The 24,373-nt window shown below is 39.3% G+C and overlaps 1 protein-coding gene across 1 annotated transcript in view; it reads right to left on the reverse strand.

The window, feature by feature from the left end:
- zmym2 (zinc finger, MYM-type 2) overlaps nucleotides 1–24,373 on the reverse strand; it is a 124,398-nt gene that overhangs the window by 71,501 nt on the left and 28,524 nt on the right. The window contains exon 2 of the mRNA XM_028800564.2: nucleotides 3,432–4,364. Within this exon, the coding sequence (XP_028656397.1) occupies nucleotides 3,432–4,350 (919 nt within the window). The 5' untranslated portion in view covers nucleotides 4,351–4,364. The remainder of the gene's footprint in view (nucleotides 1–3,431; nucleotides 4,365–24,373) is intronic.

Consider the following 24,373-nt stretch of genomic DNA (forward strand, 5'->3'; position numbering starts at 1 on the left):
CTGTACCGAGGTTGTGACGAGGTTAAAGAATGATACCACTTTCAAGGATATATATTACACATTTAAAATGGGAAGCACTTGTATGAGGCACCAGGCTCCGGTAATGTAGTCAGTAAAATGAGTCGGATGAGAGGTTCAGAACTTATTCGAAGGATTAATCATTGTCAAGTGTCTGTTCCTTCATTCTGAGTTTGAGCACCAGGATAAAGAAGTTTATTGGCCTTGGCACCGAAGCTTGCTTTAGACCAATTGCATTTTTTTTTTTTTTTTAAGTTGTTGATATAGCCAATATGTCAATAACTGTTATTTGACCCTGCAGTCCAACCACATCTCTGAAGAATGTGAAGTCCACATGCCAATGGTTATCCTCTAATTGGGCATATTCAAAATGTTTACATGACTTGTATATATGACTACACAACCAACAGTGAAAGACTCATTACCACTGGGTAGTTGACTTTCAGATCTTTCTTATGATGTTAGGTTATCTATAATTGGTCATTTGTACTACATGTCATAGCTTTGCATTTAAGGCAGTGTTTGTCTTAAAGGATTCTATGGTGACACTATTTTCCCCCCTTTATATTCTCTTTTTTGTGTAGACCTTAAAAACGTTCTTAAATCCCATACACTTACCAACTATATAGTCAGGTATTTTAGCACTTCCCCTTCTACATCTGTAATCTCAGGCAATTAGATAGAGTGAAGGAATAGGGAATGGTAAAGTTACACATTTAATTAGGTATTATTTATAATACGCCCAAAAAATAAGGAATTAGAGTACAATGTGAATGTTGTAAAACATTACAGCTTAAACAGCAGTGTATCTTCCATCCATAGGTGGCTCTTGGCTTATTATCAGTTTCACTTGGCTGGTGCTACCACATGGTCTTTTGAAGGAAGCATTTAAACTGACCACCACATACCTTTCTCAATGTGTATCAAGCTGTCTTTATCACAGAGAAAATCCAAGAGAGAGAAATGTAAAGACACAGTGACCAACTTATCATAAATTATGAACCAATGGGACTCTGTGGTACAGAGTGATATATAAAGTGTGCATGTGTATTTTAAAATAAAAATTAACTGCAACTGCGGTACAAGAGACCTAAATGTTTCCAAAATGGCTCACAAGGTTTCCAAAAAGGGGGTACCTTGTGCCAAACAGTATATCTTTGCAATGATATGGGATATACAATGTAAACTTGGTACAATAATAACTGACAGATTTGAGAACAAAACATTTTCCAGGGTTGTGCATCATAAAATGCCTTTGTTGCATTCTGCATGCACCTATGAATAGTGCTGGGCGGTATACCGGTTCATACCGAAAACCGTTTTTTATTTTTTTTATGATATGGATTTTTCTTATACCGCAACACCGGTTTAAATTGCCTAAACGACGTTCGGAACGTGGCACAGCGGGAAACTGTTCAAGTGGGGACCTTTTTCACTGCTACACTGCTAAACACAGATTTGTTGCACTAGGGCTCTTTTTCACTGCTACACCACCAAATAGTGAGTGGTAGCATAGGTATATGGAGGACTATTTCGGGCAAAATTAAATAAATAAATAAATGCGCAAATAAATTAAAGTTCTGTGAAATGTGAAAAATAGACAGAGAGCATTCCGAAACTGAAGCCGACGATAAAGTTGAACATGAACAACAGAAGAACTTTTGCCGAAAAAAAGGAGTCACGTCCGTCGCCTGGAGATACTTTAGTTTTAAAAGGTCAGATGTGTAAATACTGTTTCTATACTACTGGATAATACTGCAAGCCAAGTTGTACTTGTTTTTGTACTTGCTAGTGTATGTTTTGCTTGTATTCATCCTGAGATGGGCGCAACTCTGAATGGATGGCATAATTAAACATGTATAACGAAGATATTTTTAAAGTTCTGAACACTCCGTCGGCTAAGTTAATAACTAGTTTTAATTTCACAAAGACGTTTATCGTGTGGTGATTGGTAATGTGGAGAAAGAAAAATGAAAGATAGGAACTGGGGTTTTGGTAGAGAGCAGGAATATCACGAAGTGAATGGATTCTGTGCGGTGATTGCTGCAGGCGCCTGCTCTTAGTGCGGAGGAAGTCAGTTTAAGAAGTGTAGTGATTAACGACTGGGTCGGGGAACACTTAACACAAAGTATTTGATGTGCTGCATTAACTTATGACGGGGTTTGAGAAAGTCTAGTAAATGAAACATTGATTTTAGGATGAAGTTTAGTTTACAACATTCTACTTTAATTATAAAATAAACTATGAGAATAAGTGGAAATGTCGACTTTAATCTTGACATAAGCGTCAACATTAAAGTGGAAATGTCAAGAATAAAGTCAACATGTCGAATTTATTCTCAACATATAGTTTGTTTTTTTCTTCAGTGTCCATTTTATTTTTTTCTTCACAGTGGCCCTAATGCGCTTCCATAGGACTATACCACAAACAGCATTATAAATGCAAGTTGCAGTTTTATTATTTATGCATATAGCTTAGCTTGAAGCAAGGTCCATATTAATGCAGTTTGCCTAAATGATGGTACAGTTGGTAAGATGTCATCACCAAGTTGCACTTGTTTTATTTTATTTTAATTTGGTGAATACTGTGTAATGCACCTGGGCTTGAATGGTGCAACTATCAGTAATACTATTATGTATTTTATTGTTATTATTTATTAGTTTAAATATTATGCAGTTTAATGATGGTAAAATTGTTTAAAAAGTCACTTTAACGTGTCAGTGGACAGAGATTGTTAACATTAACAGAAAGTGTAGTTGGTTTACAAAAAATATTTACTATTTATTCCTTTTCTAAGACGTGTTCAGTGCAATCCAACTTTTGACAAACACCTCTGGATATTTTACTAAGTCTAAATGCCTCTTTGGATGGTTGAAAATATGTTGTCAAAATCATAGTTTAAGCTTTTGCAAAATTTGTTCAATTAAAAGGTTCTATATTTTGACTGCATCTGTCATGCAATGTGATTCCACTCATGCATGGGGAAAAAAATACCGTCTAATGCCGTGAAACCGGCAGAATTTAGAAAAATACTGTGATATATAATTTTGGTCATACCGCCCACCTCTACCTATGAAGTAAATTTATATAAAGTTTACAACATAACTTAATGCTAACTTTTAATCAAGAATGTCTTTAACACCTCTTAGAAAATTTTTTTTTCTAAGCCATTTACTCATGCTTACAAAACTTGTACTGTTTTGACACTGTTTCCATGCAACTTTGCGTTGCTTTCATATTTCCATCTAATCTGCTTTATAGTTTACAAAAAAAAAAAAACAAAACAAAAAAAAAACAAACACCTTCTACAAGACAATGTTAAAAAAACAAAGTTACACGTAAATGAATGCCAATCAATGAAAGGATCAAATTTGTAAAAACTTAATGCTAGCCAAATTGCGTTGAATGCTTACCAGACCTTTGATGACTTCTCAGTTCACCATTCTGAACCACCTCTCCTGCAGCATTCATTCTTCCAGGGTTAAAGGTTCCTGCACCAGAGTGAGTCCCCTGCCTGCTGGAATCAGAATTCGATGCTGCTGGAGCAGTTTGTACCTCTGGAATCAGACTGAAAGCACTACTGATCTGAGGTCCATTAGTCACTTCGCCCAGGCTATTACTCTGCAATGATGTCACACTCGTTATCATTAAATTCATATCCATAGTCCCCTCATTTGAATGTGATTGCTGAACAGGTTCCCGAGTACTGTTCCTCAGAGTGGTATCATCATCATCATCATCAAGTGTTGTAACATTGGCAATTCTTATTTCTGAATCAGGCTCAGTGCTGATAGTGCTATGGGTCACAGGAGTATCAATATGGGAATGACTAGAAGCCAGATCCTTATTGCTGGAAGAACTAGTGTTTTCCACTTTAGATGGATCTATGCCACTATCCTTATTTAATACTGGTGATACACTTTTTTCAGGCAAGATTGTCCCAGATTCAGCATCTTCCTCATCATCAATGATGATAGTCTCAGCAAGAGCGTCCAAAGGAGGGGATAAATCTTTCACAGCTGTTTGTAGCTTATCAACCTCTGGCTGATTCAAATTATCGACAGGAGCCGTGGATGCTGAAGATGTTGTTGATCCAGGTACTGCAACAGAGACTGAGGTTTTAGCAAGGGGTTCAACAAATAAAACATCATCATCCTCATCTGCTGGAGGTGCTTCAGCAACTGGAGTAAGAAATTCACTAGTGATCAGACCTCGCTCTTCAAAAGGGCCACTTGAAAGATCCGTAGCCATTTCAGACTCCTCAACGACAGCTCTGCTTTTCTCATCTGATGTAGGATGCACCTCGAGGCCCTCTGCAAAATCTTGATCCATTAATTAAAAAACACCTAGAAAATAAAGGGTAATGAAAAGAGAAAAAAATGCATGATTAAGATTTAGAAGACTAACTAGATGAATTACAAAATAAAGTTGTTTCAATCTTAGATATTGAGTCAAAGTGGAAAATAACTTAAACATGGGCAAACAATTTCAGTATACCTTTAGTATAAGTAAGGTATGACAATTTCTCATAAATAGAGTATATAAATTATTTCTAAACAATTACTTTGCTTGGCATAATTTTTTTCCGAAGTTTTAATGATGAGAGCACTTAAATCTGGATCTGAAAAAAAATTCTCATTAATATCTGAACACTTCAGATATTGACGTTCCTTCTTGTGCGTAACACAACTCAGAACTGTCTGGTGTAGCTTTAAATAATTCACATGATAGTGTAAGACCTGAACAAGTCTCCAACATGCCTTGTAAACTGTCATTCTGTTTTGCCACATATAAATCGATAGTTATTCTCACAAATATCCCAGAGTTAGTGCAGAGTTTGCATACACTGAATTTAATGGGAATGAACTGACTTAATGTGCTTTTATAAAAGTGACTTTCATATGATATATTTGATCCACTTAGTCCCAATATTATATACTGTGCTTGCATAAATGTCAAACTCTTTATTATTACACTGCATTTTTTATTATCTTGTTACAAGTGATCTCCTGGAGTCCAAACAGTAAAAAAATGAGAGTTAAAGAAACTTCTCATGCTTTAGAGCTAACTGAATAGTTTTAAGTGATTTGAGGAGAGAGCTGCACGGTGGTGCAATGGGTAGCGCTGCTGCCTCGCAGTTAGGAGACCCGGGTTCGCTTCCCGGGTCCTCCCTGCGTGGAGTTTGCATGTTATCCCCGTGTCTGCGTGGTTTTCCTCCGGGGTACTCCGGTTTCCTCCCATAGTCCAAAAGACATGCAGGGTAGGTGCATTGGCGATTCTAAAATTGTCCCAAGTGTGTGCTTGGTGTGCGTGTGTGTGTGTGTGTGTGTGGGCGTGCACACGTGCCCTGCGGTGGGCTGGCGTCCTGCCAGGGGTTTGTTTCCTGTCATGCGCCCTGTGTTGGCTGGTATTGGCTCCAGCAGACCCCCGTGACCCTGTAGTCAGGATATAGAGGGTTGGATAATGGATGGATTTGAGGAGATGGTAGGACCAACCCTGAAATACTGGGTAGGAACAACTTGGCAGGAAAATGTACTGTGTCTCTCTTCCACTTTACATCTATTTGTAAATATCTATTTTAATTAAGTACCATTAATGCATTTACATTACAAGTTATAGCTGCATTTAAGACTTTGCAAATCACACCATTTTTTCCATGTCTATAGAGACCTGTTCTATAAATCATTATGTTCTACTGTCTTGATTTGTCAGGTGTGGATTCAATTCCTTGTAGGCAGATATTTTAACATCAAAAATAAAAAGTTAATTATCTTCAGCTGTAGTAATCTGAAAACTGAAGACAATGCATATGGACCTTGTTTCACCAGAAGCCTCAATTGATGAAGAAATAAAATGAAAAACAAGAGGCAAGTTTTACCTAAGACAACAAGGAAATAAAAGGGCATAGCTTGTTTACCTCATGAACACTAACTTTGTGTCTACATTTCTAAGATAATGGAGTACACAAAGTGAAGACTAACATAAGACAAAAATTAGGCTATTGACTGATGCATGGTAACAATCAGAATTAATGTAAGCTTGAACAATTAAGAACAACTTAAAAATATTTAAATATTTGCTATAGCAAGACAGAAAGAGCTAGGGAGAATGGCTTTTTCTTCAGCTACAATTACATATCAGTTCACAACCTCAAGAAGCTTAAGAAAACCACAAGCCAAGACCTGAAGCAAAGGATTTGAAAAGGACATCACTTAGTGTTTGATTATCCAAATCTTCCTTGTCTACTGTGCGTTCTCTTGGAAAAATGTCTTAGAATATTTAACAGTTTCAGAGAATTGCATTTAATCCTGAACATTTAATAAGATAGCCCATTCTTGTTTTCACTATCGCCTACATTACTCCATCTGGGTACTGTTTAAAAACCTCTATAGTAACTTGACATAAGCACAAATATCAGATGTCAACCCAAATTTGTGTAGTACTGTACTATGACAACATATATCTCTACATTATCAGGTCGGGTCGAGGAGTATGCACTGGAATAGCACGTTGCCGCACCTACAACATAACGAAACAGCTCGGGATCTAGGTTGGCAACCACACCCAAACCCCCCAGGCAGACACGTGGCCCAGTCCAACCTCCTGGAAAAGACCATCTACCTGCTGCAGCCAGGTGTTACGTGGTCCAGCCAGGCCTGGTCCAGCCACTCTAGTCCACAACAATGAGGATCCTGTGAGCCAGATCACCTTCAGGGAATTGCACCCACATGGCCGTAGTGCCGTAACTGATACTCCCTCACAAACAGGTAACGTACCTCATTCAGGACTCCATGAGCAACGGCTCATTCGACAGAAAGTCAAACCAGTAGAGCCAAGGATTCTCTGAAGAGCCACAGTACTGAAGGAGTGCAGTCTTCATCTCAGGTCACTGGATAGCGTCCATGTCTCATAACCATATAGCTAATCAGGAAGCACTAGGACTCTAAAGACTTGGACATTCATCCTTTTGCAAATATATCAGAAGCGTCACACACCCCTTTCCATCGACCTCATGAAAACCGCCAACAATGCTCTCCCAATCAGTCTACTGACTTCACAGGAAGAGTCACCAGAGACATGACTCTCACTGCCAAGATAAGTAAAACTCTCAGATCAGTCTACATTTTCTCTGCAGACAGACACACTGCTGATGGCTGTGCCCAAGAAGTTATTGAAGGCCTGGATCTAGGTTTTTATCCAGGATACTCACCAGCCCAGATACTCAGACTCCTCGCTTAGTCTCTTGAGAGCCCCAATCAGAGCCTCCTTTGACTCTGCGAAGATCACAGCATTGTCAGCAAAGTCAAAATCAGTGAATCCCTCTTCACCAACAGATGCCCCACAGCTGCTGGACCCCAAGACCCTGCCCAACACCCAATCCAAGCAAGCACTGAACAGAGTAGGAGCAAGAACACAACCCTGATGAACCCAAGAATCAACTGGCAAAAATGCGGATGTTCTTCTTCCTCTCTACATACAATATCAGTGTACAGGCCGCCTATGATATCCAGCAACTTCAGGGAGATCAGGGCAGCTTGATCAACTGAGTCGAATGCTTTATGAAAATTGACAACAGCTCCAAAGTAACCCTGCTGATATTCACATTAGCGCTCGATGAGACCCATAGTGCCAGGCATCGGGTCGATGGTGGACTTCCTAGTTATAAAACCAGACTGCTTTGGTCGCTGGTACAGTGCATCCGGAAAGTATTCACAGTGCATCACTTTTTCCACATTTTGTTATGTTACAGCCTTATTCCAAAATGGATTAAATTCATTTTTTTCCCTCAGAATTCTACACACAACACCCCATAATGACAACGTGAAAAAAGTTTGAGATTTTTGCAAATTTATTAAAAATAAAAAAAATTGAGAAAGCACATGTACACATAAGTATTCACAGCCTTTGCCATGAAGCTCGAAATTGAGCTCAGGTGCATCCTGTTTCCCATGATCATCCTTGAGATGTTTCTGCAGCTTAATTGGAGTCCACCTGTGGTAAATTCAGTTGATTGGACATGATTTGGAAAGGCACACACCTGTCTATATAAGGTCCCACAGTTGACAGTTCATGTCAGAGCACAAACCAAGCATGAAGTCAAAGGAATTGTCTGTAGACCTCCGAGACAGGATTGTCTCGAGGTACATATCTGGGGAAGGTTACAGAAAAATTTCTGCTGCTTTGAAGGTCCCAATGAGCACAGTGGCCTCCATCATCCGTTAAGTGGAAGAAGTTCGAAACCACCAGGACTCTTCCTAGAGTTGGCCGGCCATCTAAACTGAGTGATCGGAGGAGAAGGGCCTTAGTCAGGGAGGTGACCAAGAACCCAATGGTCACTCTGTCAGAGCTCCAGAGGTCCTCTGTGGAGAGAGCAGAACCTTCCAGAAGGACAACCATCTTTGCAGCAATCCACCAATCAGGCCTGTATGGTAGAGTGGCCAGACGGAAGCCACTCCTTAGTAAAAGGCACATGGCAGCCCGCCTGGAGTTTGCCAAAAGGCACCTGAAGGACTCTCAGACCATGAGAAAGAAAATTCTCTGGTCTGATGAGACAAAGATTGAACTCTTTGGTGTGAATGCCAGGCGTCACATTTGGAGGAAACCAGGCAACATCCCTACAGTGAAGCATGGTGGTGGCAGCATCATGCTGTGGGGATGTTTGTCAGCGGCAGGAACTGGGAGACTAGTCAGGATAAAGGGAAAGATGACTGCAGCAATGTACAGAGACATCCTGGATGAAAACCTGCTCCAGAGCGCTCTTGACCTCAGACTGGGGCGACGGTTCATCTTTCAGCAGGACAATGACCCTAAGTACACAGCCAAGATATCAAAGGAGTGGCTTCAGGACAACTCTGTGAATGTCCTTGAGTGGCCCACCCAGAGCCAAGACTCGAATCCGATTGAACATCTCTGGAGAGATCTTAAAATGGCTGTGCACCGACGCTTCCCATCCAACCTGATGGAGCTTGAGAGGTGCTGCAAAGAGGAATGGGCGAAACTGGCCAAGGATAGGTGTGCTAAGCTTGTAGCATCATATTCAACAAGACTTGAGGCTGTAATTGCTGCCAAAGGTGCATCGACAAAGTATTGAGCAAAGGCTGTGAATACTTGCGTACATGTGATTTCTCAGTTTTTTTATTTTTAATAAATTTGCAAAAACCTCAAGTAAACTTTTTTCACGTTATCATTATGGGGTGTTGTGTGCAGAATTCTGAGGAAAAAAATGAATTTAATCCATTTTGGAATAAGGCTGTAACCTAACAAAAGGTGGAAAAAGTGATGTGCTGTGAATACTTTCTGGATGCACTGTAGGTGAGCAAGCAATCACAGATCCTATTGAGGATGACTGTAGCAAGGACCTTACCTGGCACCGATAGTGTTGTTCCCCTGTAGTTGCCACAATTTATGCGATCACCCTTCCCTTTCAAAATAAGGACAACAAGCTCACCCCACATATCACAGATCCCCGATTCCTTCCCTATCCTTAGCTGGTTCATCACCTAAGCAATCTCAGTGAGACTGGGTGGTTCACTGCTAATTGGAAGACCAGCTTCAAGAAATGTGGACCTATAGATGTCCAGCACCCTAGCCAGTGGTTCAGTTTTAAACAGATGCTCAAAGTAGCCAGCCCAATGGGTCACAACTGCAGCAGCATCATCTGCCCTGACTGCGACTCTCCAAGGAACAGGTTCAGAAAACACAAAAAAGCAGACTTTCATGTTCACTGTTCCATGAGTCTAATTATCATTGTTTGGTTTAAGAGAAACATTCATGAAACAGTATTAAAAAAAAAAAAAAAACTTTTACAGTGGCCCCAGCATCCACACAAGCTACTTTGGGAACACAATTCAAGATGAACGTTTTATTTCCAAAAGTGTGGTAATGGAGTACTGTATATAACGAATGACATCAAGCACAGGGCCCCAAAATGGTCAGGGACAGTCCTGCCTGTATTTATTAGAGGGGGAAGAAGCTGGCTTGTGCGATTTTGCACCCGTGTAAGAAATGGCTTACACATGATTCCAAGTGTAAGCTGGGCTTAACAGTGTCTCTCTAGAACCACTGGCAGTATTCTGGTAACAAATGTTTAAAGGAATACTCCACCCAAAATGATATTTTTATATGTTACTTAACTCATGTAGTTTCATGTTATCATGAAGAAAATATAAAAAACAAAGTCTATGAAACAATGGAACCTGATGGTTACCATGCTGTACAACTTCCAACAATTTAAAACATGTCCATGGGGGGAAAAAATATTTTACGTTACATGTGTTGTATAATACACACGTCTGTTAGCCAGTAGTATGCAAAATGTGTAAAAAAAAAAAAAAAAAAAAAAAAAACCTGCAATTTTGCTAAAATATTAACAGGTATTTCTAGAAAAAGCAGCATACTTCATAAACAGGAAAACATTGCCATAATTTTGTGCTGGTGAACTAAATCCAAGGCTCTGGACCAATAAATAAGGTGGAGTAAAAGGCAAAAATGGACATGTCACAACGAATCCACTTCACAATGAAATGCTGTAAAGTACCAGCAAGCTGGCACATACAGTTGGGGCAAAAAAATATTTAGTCAGCCACCAATTGTGCAAGTTCTCCCACTTAAAAAGATGAGAGAGGCCTGTAATTTTCATCATAGGTATACCTCAACTATGAGAGACAAAACGAGAAAAAAAAAATCCAGAAAAAAATCACATTGTCTGATTTTTGAAGAATTTATTTGCAAATTATGGTGGAAAAAAAGTATTTGGTCAATAACAAAAGTTCATCTCAATACTTTGTTGTATACCCTTTGTTGGCAATGACAGAGGTCAAACATTTTCTGTAAATCTTCACAAGGTTTTCACACACTGTTGCTGGTATTTTGGCCCATTCCTCCATGCAGATCTCCTCTAGAGCAGTGATGTTTTGGGGCTGTCGCTGGGCAAAACGGATTTTCAACTCCCTCCAAAGATTTTCTATGGGGTTGAGATCTGGAAACTGGCTAGGCCACTCCAGGACCTTGAAATGCTTCTTACGAAGCCACTCCTTCGTTACCCGGGCAGTGTGTTTAGGATCATTGTCATGCTGAAAGACCCAGCCATGTTTCATCTTCAATGCCCTTGCTGGTGGAATGAGGTTTTCACTCAAAATCTGACGATACATGGCCCCATTCATTCTTTCCTTTACACGGATCAGTGGTCCTGGTCCCTTTGCAGAAAAACAGCCCCAAAGCATGATGTTTCCACCCCCATGCTTTACAGTAGGTATGGTGTTCTTTGGATGCAACTCGGCATTCTTTCTTCTCCAAACACGACGAGTAGAGTTTTTATCAAAAAGTTCTATTTTGGTTTCATCTGACCATATGACATTCTCCCAATCCTCTTCTGGATCATCCAAATGCTCTCTAGCAAAATTCAGACGGGCCTGCACATGTACTGGCTTAAGCAAGGGGACACGTCTGGCACTGCAGGATTTGAGTCCCTGGCGGCGTAGTGTGTTACTGATGGTAGCCTTTGTTACTTTGGTCCCAGCTCTCTGCAGGTCATTCACTAGGTCCCCCTGTGTGGTTCTGGGATTTTTGCTCACCGTTCTTGTGATCATTTTGACCCCACGGGGTGAGATCTTGCATGGAGCCCCAGATCGAGGGAGATTATCAGTGGTCTTGTATGTCTTCCATTTTCTAATAATTGCTCCCACAGTTGATTTCTTCACACCAAGCTGCTTACCTATTGCAGATTCAGTCTTCCCAGCCTGGTGCAGGTCTACAATTTTGTTTCTGGTGTCCTTTGATAGCTCTTTGGTCTTGGTCATAGTGGAGTTTGGAGTGTGACTGTTTGAGTTTGTGGACAGGTGTCTTTTATATTGATAACGAGTTCAAACAGGTGCCATTAATACAGGTAACGAGTGGAGGACAGAGGAGCCTCTTACAGAAGAAGTTACAGGTCTGTGAGAGCCAGAAATCTTGCTTGTTTGTAGGTGACCAAATACTTATTTTCCACCATAATTTGCAAATAAATTCTTTAAAAATCAGACAATGTGATCTTCTGGATTTTTTTCTCATTTTGTCTCTCATAGTTGAGGTTAGTGCTGGGCGGTATACCGGTTCATACCAAAAACCGTTTATTTTTTTTTATGATATGGACTTTTCTTATACCGCAACACCGGTTTAAATTGCCGTGGCGCAGCGGGAAACTGTTCAAGTGGGGACCTTTTTCACTGCTACACCGCTAAACACATTTGTTGCACTAGGGCTCTTTTTCACTGCTACACCACCAAATAGTGGGCGGTAGCATAGGTATGCTGTGCAGTGAAAATGGACAGAGAGCCGAAAAAATGGAGTCGTGTCTGTCGCCTGGATATGCTTTAGTTTTAAAAGGTCAGATGTGTAAATACTGTTTCTATACTACTGGATAATACTGCAAGCCAAGTTGTACTTGTTTTATTTGTTTTCAATACAGTGTAATGTACCTGGGTACTGTGTAATATTGTGATGACATGTTGACTTTATTCTCGTACTTTGTCATTAAAGTAGAACATCGTAAACTAAACTTCATTGTAAAATGAACATTTAATTTACTAGATTTTCTCAAACCCTGTCATAAGTTATATAGAGCACATTAAATGCTTTGTGTTAAGTGTTCCCTGAGCTTCTTAAACTGACTTCCTCTGCACTGAGGAGGCACCGGCAGCGATCGCCGCACAGAATCCATTCACATGATATTCATGCTCTCTGAACATTTAGAATGCCAAGATAAATACTTGATATAATTTTCATGGTGAAATGCATTAAAGCATGTATTAATCATGTGGGGGCACGCCGGCGTGGAGGTTGCACTGCTGCCTCGCAGCAAGGGTGTCCCGGGTGTACCCTGCCTTGCATTTGCATGGTTTTCTGGTGGGTTTACTTGGCGTGCTTCAGTTTCCTTTCAAAGTCATGTAGGATGTGGGGTTTTGTTATGCTATATTGACCCTGCTAGTGTGTGTTTTGCTCGTATTCATCCTGCGATGTACTGGCAACTCGTTCAGGGATGGACACAACCCTGAATGGATGGCATAATTAAACATGTTATAACGAAGATATTTTTAAAGTTCTGAACACTCCGTGGGCTAAGTTTATAACTAGTTTTAATTTCACAAAGACATTTATCGTGTGGTGACTGGTTATGTGGAGAAAGAAAAAGGAAGGATAGAAATTGGGGTTTTGGTACGTCAGATAGAGACAGCAAGCGTGCAATAAAAGAAAGCCTGCTCAGAATAACATCCATTGAATTCTGTGTTCGTCACTCTCCGACCACCAGATCACAAACCCAACATTTAAACAATATTTAAGTTAAACCTGTGCGATACCCATTCATACATCCAGTTTTTCGGAGCCTCTTCACACCTGCCATAAAGTTCTCTACACTGAACATACACCGGGGACCCCTTACTGCGAGGGAGCAGCACTACCACTACACTACCATGCATGTTTAATACCTGCTTTAATCCATTTCATCATGAAAATGATATCAAGTATTTATCTTGGCATTCTAAATGTTCAGAGAGCAGGAATATCATACAGTGAATGGATTCTGTATGGTGATCACTGTCTCCTCTTAGTGCGGAGGAAGTCAGTTTAAGAAGCGTAGTGATTAACAACTGGGTCGGGGAACACAACACAAAGCATTTAATGTGCTACATTAACTTATGACGGGGTTTGAGAAAATCTAGTAAATTAAACAATGATTTTAGGATGAAGTTTAGTTTACAACATTCTACTTTAATTACAAAGTAATCTATGAGAATAGAGTGGAAATGTCAACTTTAATCTCGACGTATAGTTTTTTTTTTCTTCCCCGTGGCCCTAATACGATTCCGTAGGGCTATACCATAATCCAAATCTATACTAATAAAAGGCAAAGCCCTCACTGACTGACTGACTCACTCACTCATCACTAATTCTCCAACTTCCCGTGTAGGTGGAAGGCTGAAATTTGGCAGGCTCATTCCTTACAGCTTACTTACAAAAGTTAGGCAGGTTTCATTTCGAAATTCTACGCGTAATGGTCATAACTGGAACCTCTGTTTTGTCCATATACTCTAATGGAGGAGGCGGAGTCACGTATCGCGTCATCACGCCTCCTACGTAATCACGTGAAGTGAAAACAAGGAAGAGATTTACAGCACGAGTCAAACGCGGGAACGAAGGTAAATGACGTTAATTGTTGAGTGTCTTTTAATACTGTGTAAGCATACATATTAACACATGTGCAATTAAACGTGTGCATTTACGGGGTGATTTCTCAGGCTTAAAAGCTCACCTTTTATCAAACGCGGGAACAAAGGTAACTGACGTTGTTCACTGTCTTTTAATACTGTGTAACCATACATATTAACACATGTCCAATTAAACGTGTGCATTTACGGGGTGATTTCTCAGGCTTAAAAGCTCGCCTTTTACTAAAAAGTTAAATGCAAAACTATTTTCAAACAGTTTATTGAAACGCTCCCGTTAAGGATTGCAATAACATATTCGCGAGATAAAAGAACGAAGTAGGGGGAAATGGAGGAACAGCCGCAAACAGCGAAGAGCAAAAAATTAATTAAACAATTGAGAACGGACCGAGTTAAGCATACAAGCATGTTCATAAGGGAAACAAAGCACGGTGTAAAACGTAAGTTTAAATTAAGTTTATAGAAACGCTCCCGCTGCTGATTGCAATAACATATTCGCGAGATAAAAGTTTAATGAGAACACACGAGGTATAAACGAACCACACGCCGTGGCGCAACGTTAGGGGCAACAGTTTCAACCATTCTATGATCTGCTTCTCGCAACTGAAAGACGGCACATGGCGGATGTTAGGCGACTTGCTGACCGCAACGTTAGGGGCTTCAACTATGGCGCTGACGCCACATCTCAGTGCCAACACTTTGCAGACTCTACTTAAAAGACACGCCCTCCTCACTGGACAGTTAAAAACACCAATCAAACTAACGATGACATCAAGTATTACCCAATCAAAAGTAGGAAAGGAGGCATCTTCATAAAATGCGTGTGGGATGATTTGCATGAGACGCTGCTTTAAAAAAAAAATGATAAAAAAAATACGGGATAAATCCCGTCCAGTATTGATTCAAAACGGGACGCGCAATTTCATTCTCAAACGCGGCATGATTCCGTATTTTAAAGGACGGGTGGCAACCCTACAGTGCCAGGTAACCACCCATACAATCAGATTGTCATTCAGACTAGGAATGCAATGAATGTAATTACCCCGATCTACATACAAGGCGAAAGTCTTGCAACATTCAAAGATGATGGTTTGGGATAAGTACACCATACAACATAAAAGAGCTTATGAAGCCTTGAACCGAAAAAAGCAAGATCTCAGAGATCGTAAAAAAAAAAAATAGGAGGTAATGTCGTTTTACTCGCTGTAGATTTTAGTCAAACATTACCAGTTATTCCACGAGGGAGACCAGCAGATGAACTCAACGCGTGTTTAAAATCCATGCTTCTCCCACGCTCGGTTATATGTCGCGTCTTCTCCGGTAGGTGCACCAAAAAATGTATACATTTAAGCATGTAATGGGCAAACAAAAAATGAGGTATACCCGAAGGCACTGCAGTAGTACTTAATGTAACTTTACTTCTTAAATGTTAATGTTTTACTGTTTAATAATTTATACGCTTCTTATATGTTGTTCAAATTCTTTTATCAAAATACCACTGACAGCGCAATGCACGATAACATGGAGTGAATACACCATACGCATCCGCCCACGGCTGCCCTGCTGTGCGCAGATAGGAGTTGATTCTACAATAAAATAAAATAAAGATAAAAAGAGTAAAACAATCATCACCCATAAAGCGTGTGTGTGTGTATATATGTGTATATATATATATGTTGATATGTGGATGTGTATATGTATATATATATATATATATATATATATATGTAGATATGTATATATATGTGTATATGTATACAGTAATCCCTCCTCCATCGCGGGGGTTGCGTTCCAGAGCCACTCGCGAAATAAGAAAATCCGCGAAGTAGAAACCATATGTTTATATGGTTATTTTTATATTGTCATGCTTGGGTCACAGATTTGCGCAGAAACACAGGAGGTTGTTGAGAGACAGGAACGTTATTCAAACACTGCAAACAAACATTTGTCTCTTTTTCTAAAGTTTAAACTGTGCTCCATGACAAGACAGAGATGACAGTTCAGTCTCACAATTAAAAGAATGCAAACATATCTTCCTCTTCAAAGGAGCAAACAAATCAATAGGGCTGTTTGCTTTTAAGTATGCGAAGCACCGCGGCACAAAGCTGTTGAAGGCGGCAGCTCACAACCCCTCCGTCAGGAGCAGAGATAGAGAGAGAGACAGATAAAAAAATCAATACGTGCCCTTCGTGCTTTTAAGTATGCGAAGCACCGTGCTGCATGTCGCTTCACGAAGCAGCTACACAGAAGGTAGCCAACGTGAAGATAATCTTTCAGCATTTTTAGACGAGCGTCCATATCGTCTAGGTGTGCGAACAGCCCCCCTGCTCAATCCCCCTACGTCAGGATCAGAAAAAGTCAGCGCAAGAGAGAGAGAGAAAAGTAAGTTGGGTAGCTTCTCAGCCATCTGCCAATAGCGTCCCTTGTATGAAATCAACTGGGCAAACCAACTGAGGAAGCATGTACCAGAAATTAAAAGACCCATTGTCCGCAGAAACCCGCGAAGCAGCGAAAAATCCGCAATATATATTTAAATATGCTTACATATAAAATCCGCGATGGAGTGAAGCCGCGAAAGGCGAAGCGCGATATAGCGAGGGATCACTGTATGTATATATATGTTTATATGTGTGTGTGTGTGTATTTTATATATATAAAACACAGCAACACTCATAACAATGACAACACAATTACATTGACAATCATGTTACGTTATTTTTAAAATGTTTCCTTTTTTTTTCATAACCTCTTTAACACACTACTTCTCCGCTGCGAAGCGCGGGTATTTTGCTAGTCTATCTATATTACATATATATCTCTATCTATGTATATATATACATCCCCGTGCTTTGCAGCGGTGAAGTACTGCTTTTAAATTTTTATTAAGAAGAAAACCTTTTTAAATTGAGTGAAAATCTACCAATAACAGTTTGTTAAGGATCTGTTTTTTTGTGAAACTGACTTCACACAGCCTCTCCGCTGTTTTATAAACAAACGTCATATAAGGTCTTCCTTTTTCGTTGCTTTGCCAACGGAAGCTGCCATTTTATTTAATCCTGTTTTTACGATTGTTCTGTTTGTATATCACGTTGTCAGTTCAGCACTCCGGTTGTAATATGACCAAGCCGTGCAAGCATACTCTTGAGAATGCAACGTATAGTTGTACAGGAGAAAAGCAATCTTGCCTCAAATCAATGGCAACCTTTTGTAGGTCTATGAACTCAATTTAAACTTCAGGTTTACACGGTGCTTTCTTTCCGAAGTACCTGCACTCATGAATATGTCTGTACGCGTCAGTCGCTGAAATCCCCGCGGTTCGCACCGGCGAAGTTCTTTTAAATTTTTATTAAGAAGAAAAGAAAACCTTTTAAAATTGAGGGAAAATATACCAACAACAGTTTGTTAAGGATCTGTTTTTTTTTTGTGAAGCTGCCTTCACTCGAGTGATCACTTCGAGCTTTAAGCCTGAGAAATCACCCCGTAAATGCACACGTTTAATTGCACATCTGTTAATATGTATGCTTACAAAGTATTAAGACACTCAACAATTACACAGTATTAAAAGACACTCAACAATTAATGTCATTTACCTTCGTTCCGCGTTTGACTCGTGCTGTAAATCTCTTCCTTGTTTTCACTTCACGTGATTACATAGGAGGCGTAATACGTGATGACGCGATACGTGACTCCGCCTCCTCCATTAGAGTATATGGACAAAAAACAGGTTCCAGTTATGACCATTACACATAGAATTTCGAAATGAAACCTGCCTAACTTTTGTAAGTAAGCTGTAAGGAATGAGCCTGCCAAATTTCAGCCTTCTACCTACACGGGAAGTTGGAGAATTAGTGATGAGTGAGTCAGTCAGTCAGTCAGTGAGGGCTTTGCCTTTTATTAGTATAGATACATATATATATATATATATATATATATATATATATATATATATATATATATATATATATGTGGATGTGTGTATATTATATATATGTATATATATATATATATATGTATGTATATGTAGATATATATATATGTATATGTAGATATATATATATGTATATATATGTTTACATAACCTCTTTAACACACTACTTCTCCGCTGCGAAGCGCGGGTATTTTGCTAGTACAATTATAAATGAAAGTTGCAGTTGTATTATTTATGTATATAGCTTAGCTTGAAGCAAAGTCCATATTAATGCAGTTTGCCTAAATGATAGCTCAGTTGGTAAAGATGTCATCACCAAGATTGCACTTGTTTTATTTTATTTTAATTTGGTGAATACTGTGTAATGCACCTGGGATTTTGAAGCCTTGAAGTAATAGTGCAACTATCAGTAATAATACAATTATTTTTTTTATTGTTATTACAGTGGAACCTCTAGATACGAGTTTAATTCGTTCCAGCATTGAGCTTGTATAGCGAATTTCTCGTATCTAGAACAAACTTCCCCATTGAAAATAATGGAAATCCAGTTAATCCATTCCGCACCCCAAATATATTAACATAAAAATCAATTTTCCTAACAAATAACACTGATAAGTTATATATACTGTAGTCTACCTTTAATAAATAACACTGGTAAATAATATAACTGATTATTAAAAGAATCAAAACAGGTGTCCAAAGTGCAGTAGAGAATTCAATAAATCTTTAAATAAATAATCCTTAAAACAGTTGTGAAGTGGAGGTTTAAAATACACAAGAATAACAATCCTTTAACACGAGGTTAAAACGTCAAAAGGATGCAGTCTTTAAAAAACAGATGACAATCCCCGGTGCTTCTTCTCTGTTAGCGTCTCACCTGCGGGCTCTGCAACAGGCGAGACACTCTTAATGCAGCTGACCTTCTCTACACCGTCCTGCTTCAGCTGTTTGGCTCGCCTGTTCAGCTACACGCGAGCCTGCACTCGCTTGCTCTCCCGCACCGACTTCCTACTCCTGCCTGCCTGCCTGCCGCAACCTTCGTTCTCTCTCCTCTCTTTTCTTTTACTTCTTCTCCCCCTTAACCGGCTTGCGCTTCTCTATATATGCGGGGAGAACATGGCAGCTGCAGCCCATCAGCCACAGGAACAATCATGGATGTGGGCAGTTTCCCACCAGTGCACTTAAGTGAGACACGCAGATTGCGGCTCGCAACTGCTACCACGCCCCCTTGCTAAGCCGCGAGCTATACCCACAGCCTGGCTCGTGCCTCGTTACGCGAGCCAATGCTCGCATTTAGATCTCAATTTTTCGCTCATACTTTCCTCGTATTTTGAATTTCTCGTATACAGAGGTGATCGTATCTCGAGGTTCCACTGTATTTATTAGTTTAAATATTATGCAGTTTAATGATGGTAAAGTTGTTTAAAAAGTCACTTTAATATGTCAGTGGACAGAGATTGTTAACATTAACAGAAAGTGTAGTTGTTTTACAAAAAATATTTATTTATTCCTTTTCTAAGACATGTTCAGGGCAATACAACTTTTGACAAGCACTTCTGGGTATTTTCCTAAGTCTAAATACCTCTTTGGATGGTTGAAAATATGTTGTTAAAAAATATAATCTAAGTTTTTGCAAAATTTGTTAAATAAAAAGGTTCTATATTTTGACTGCATCTGTCATGCAATGTGATTTCCTTCTCTTCATTAGTGCCACCCCCTTGACAAGTATCACTTTATGGGGCAATGCAAACCTGTATTAATACTTGTGTGCACATTAAAATGTTTTTTTTGTACAATGTACAATGCTCTTGACAGTGGAATAGGTTATTCTTAGCCAGTAATTACAGTGGAAAATGTGTTTAACATCCACTCATGCATGGGAAAAAAACACTGTCAAATACAGAGAAACCGGGATAATTTAGAAAAATACCGTGATATAGAATTTTGGTCATACCGCCCACCCCTAGTTGAGGTATACCTATGATGAAAATTACAGGCCTCTCTCATCTTTTTAAGTGGGAGAATTTGCACAATTGGTGGCTGACTAAATACTTTTTTGCCCCACTTTAATTGCATTACTCCAAATATAGGCTGTTAAAAATAGTAAGCAAAAAGTTTAAAATGTTAGTGTACAGCCATGTTTAGAATACAAAAATTCACAATTAAGATGTTAATTTTCTTGATGAAATGCATTTGTACAATTATATTTTACAGATACACCATATAAATTATTTTTACCATTGATAATTACACTTGTAGAGTAAAAGAGGAAAATATCTCTAGGGTTTTTACAAGTTTTGAAGAATGTGTTCTAAAGATACAGCTGGAGTTACAATGAAGACGACTTTTTTCTATACTACATTGGTTATGGGAAGATGTGGAAAGAACAAAAGGGAAGGACAAGATGGTTTGAGGTGATATAGTACAGTTACAATAAAGAAAATGCTATGATAAGAATATCTACTGAAATACATGTCCATCTCTGATCCCACCTCACTTATTCCAAAACTCTGGAACCTAAGTCACACCTGAACTCACAGGTGATCTGCAATCGCCAAGGAATTTCACAAATGTTATGGCAAAGTGGCCTTGGTGTACCCACGATATCTTTATCTGCGTGTCAATTCTGCCAAGTGTCAGAAGGCAAGACAGAACAACTTTGCTGGTGGATAACTACTGGTTGATAGTGGCTATTCACTTTGAGCATGTTCCCCAACCGCACCCCTCTCTGGTAACTAAACCCTAGACAAAGGTGAAGCATGATGGAACACAACATAGTCATGGATATACATTTTTTTTTTAAAATAAAACAAAGTGGGGGGGGGGCGCTTCTACTCTTCATAAATTGTCAGATGCCTAACTGCACGTTGTAAAAGATGTATGTGCAGTGCTGCATAACATCAGTATAAGGGGGAATGTGGATTGGAAGTGTCAGATTTCCTTATCTTTGGGATTTTATACCCAGCTGGTGTGGATGCTAGGCAGGCCTGCATCACTACTGTATTTGTTTGCTTCATCAGTTTCTAATTAAATATTGTCTTTTCATTCTATTGTACTTGATTTACTCTTTATATATTTGAGAATTAAATACATTGTGCACTGTTCAAAGGAGTAATAATTTAATAATAATTTTTTGCATTTATATAGCGCTTTTCTCACTACTCAAAGCGCTTAGCAATTGCAGGTTAAGGGCCTTGCTTAAGGGCCCAACAGAGCAGAGTCCATATTGGCATTTACGGGATTCGAACCGGCAACCTTCCGATTGCCAGTGCAGCTCCCTAGCCTCAGAGCCACCACTCCGCCTAATGTAATTTATATATATTTGTATATTTTACCTAAATTAATTATATACACAATTCATAAATTACCACCAGACTAATCAAGTGGTACTTTATGCTTGCTTTTAAAGAGGATGATTACAGGCAATGTCATATTACATGACTTTTGCAGCGATTTAGTGAGTCAGAGACAGTCACAGCACACTCCTGTGACTACTAGTAGCATAGGTGGACATATCTAGTGACATGTCCCAACAAATTTTGATTTAGTCTTAGGTCATAGAAAGGCTGTCAAGCACTCATTAGGCATTTTTGCACTCAGTCTGTTTGCTTTGATGATGATTTGTTACTTTGTTTCAATTTCCAGTGACTTCAATTGCATTTCACACTGTAAACTTTCAAGTCAACTAAACATATCAGTAAACACCTTATGGTCGTCTCATGAACTTCTTTCATTGGGCAGAAATATTTTTTTAGGTCAGAAAAATTAAATGTATCATGGAGGGTCAACAGTGTTTGCACACCACTGAGTTTTCTCTAATTATTTGGTTTATGTAGCAAACAGTTGTGTGAGCAAAATGCTCATTATCGACAAGTGGAATATTACTTTAAAATTATGAGCTACTACACTTGGTAGGAAAAGGAAATGTTTGAAATAGGCAAGTCTACAAAAGAAGGCATCTTAGCTGATGGCATGTGCTTTAGTTTTATGATTATAGATATAGCAGGTAATTTTCATTTAAATGTATGATGTTTCATTTCCAGTAACCATCATATAAACCTCAATTTAGTTTAAAAACCACATTTACTACTGTTTTAACTCTTGTATAAATTTCTTAATGTTCATTTTGGATTATTTGACTAACACTTACTATATATGTCAAAGTTAGTACGTGCATTGAAAGGATGCTCCACCTCACCTGTGCGCATGACTTTCATAATGTTAATTTCTTGCCATCTCTAAATGTGTTTTGATCAACCCAATCACAAGTGAATTTATAACTGCTGTCCCATTATGCGAGAGAGAGAGAGAGAAGCAGCGAGTCTGAACAGAGCTTGGCTTGCTCCAATTGACTGGTAATTCTGCAAGTTGTTTCATGCGAAGTATGTTACATTTGTGCCTATGTGTGTTTTAAGTAGCACTTTTTTATTGTTTTTATTGCACAATGTTAACCCTTCATTCATTATGCTGTGAATGAGATTACCCATTTCCAACAGTAGATGCTAATCACAACTACTACAGCATGCACAATTTGACCCATAACACAGTATTTCATGTAAACAGATTGGTCCCGGGTCAGATTACATTCATACATCATGCGAACTGCTCTGGGGTTCACTTAGTACTGTACTGAGACCACCCTTTTGAAAAGGGTCTTGATACGGTTGTTTATGTCCACACCAGGGTGCAACTGATGTCTAGTATTGATCAATGAATTTTGCCAAAGTGTTTTTGCAGTCAATAAGTGGTGTTCGCCGATTACTTTGTTTACTGGATATTTTCCTAGAAATCTGCCTTGCAGCCAGATTAGGCAAACATTTTTTTTCCATGCAGCCCATGATACTTTGTGAGGCCAACGTGACATTATCCAGCTCTAACAGTCATGTACAGAACTTTTACAAATGCCTACTAAAGCTGCCAAATTGGCCAACTCCGTCTCACAAGCACTGTTCCAGCTACTGCCTTACAATGAAACCAATCCCTTGTCCAAACAGTCCTAAATGATATCCCCCACCCCCTCCCCTAACCACACTTGTTTCTTCCACTCACAGATATTTCAAACTGCTCTTTGATTTCTATATGTGGGTTGTCATTGAACTTAATATGGTAAAAATTTGTTCCAAAGCCAAAAGTTGAGAAACACTTGACAGATTTCCATTCCACATGCATTTAAGAAATAAACAAGAAACTTGGAGCATTACTATTACTGCCAAGGGATACAGTAATCCCTCGCTATATCGCGCTTCGACTTTCACGGCTTCACTCTATTGCGGATTTTATACGTAAGCATATCTAAATATATAACGCGGATTTTTCGCTGCTTCGCGGGTTTCTGCGGACAATGGGTCTTTTTACTTCTGGTACTTGCTTCCTCAGTTGGTTTGCCCTGTTGATTTCATACAAGAGATGCTATTGGCAGATGGCTGAGAAGCTACCCAATCAGAGCACACAGTTAAGTTCCTGTGTGCTGCTGATTGGCTCAGCGACGGAGTGCTGCATTAACCAGGAAGTCTCATCTCACTCATTCAGCATTAACATGCTCCTGCTACTGCTTCAGGGGACGTGTCCAAGCGCCAACAGAAGATGCAAATGATTGCAGAAAAGGTAAAAGTTTTGGATATGTTGAAGGAAGGGAACAGCTACACCGCTGCAGGACACCATAACGGCATCAATGAGTCCACGATTCTTTTTATTTAAAAAGGAGGAAAAGCATACAAGATCTACGGCCGCAGTGTCCTTTAACCAGGGCGCAAAATGAGTTGCAAGTGGACGTGATAAGGCAGTAGTCTGGATGGAATCTGCTTTAGGGATTTGGATTGAAGAGTGCTGGAAGAAGAACAACGGCGGTGCTAAACAGTCACCTGAAGAGGCTCCTTTAGAAGAGCTGTAACGCTATCCTTTGTTGTGCAGTAAAATTAAACTCATCGTTATCGGACAAGTCGTCGTGTCATTGTTGGTGAGTAACCGTAATTAATTATCTACGTACAGTACTTATTACATGTACATAGTTTAGTGTCACTGTACACACATTTTACTGTATACAATTGTTCTTGCATTGTACGTATTTATTGCTGGTGGCCTGTCTGTCGTAATGGCTGTAACATATGTGATATCGGAGACGCTCGATATCTTTAAAATAATATTTAGGTTTTATAAATAATTTCAACGAATCTTACCTAATATCTAAGAGAATACAAAGGGTTTATGCTGTATAATTGTGCGGGAA

Source organism: Erpetoichthys calabaricus, chromosome 4, assembly GCF_900747795.2.
Source record: "Erpetoichthys calabaricus chromosome 4, fErpCal1.3, whole genome shotgun sequence".
Lineage (NCBI taxonomy): Eukaryota > Metazoa > Chordata > Cladistia > Polypteriformes > Polypteridae > Erpetoichthys > Erpetoichthys calabaricus.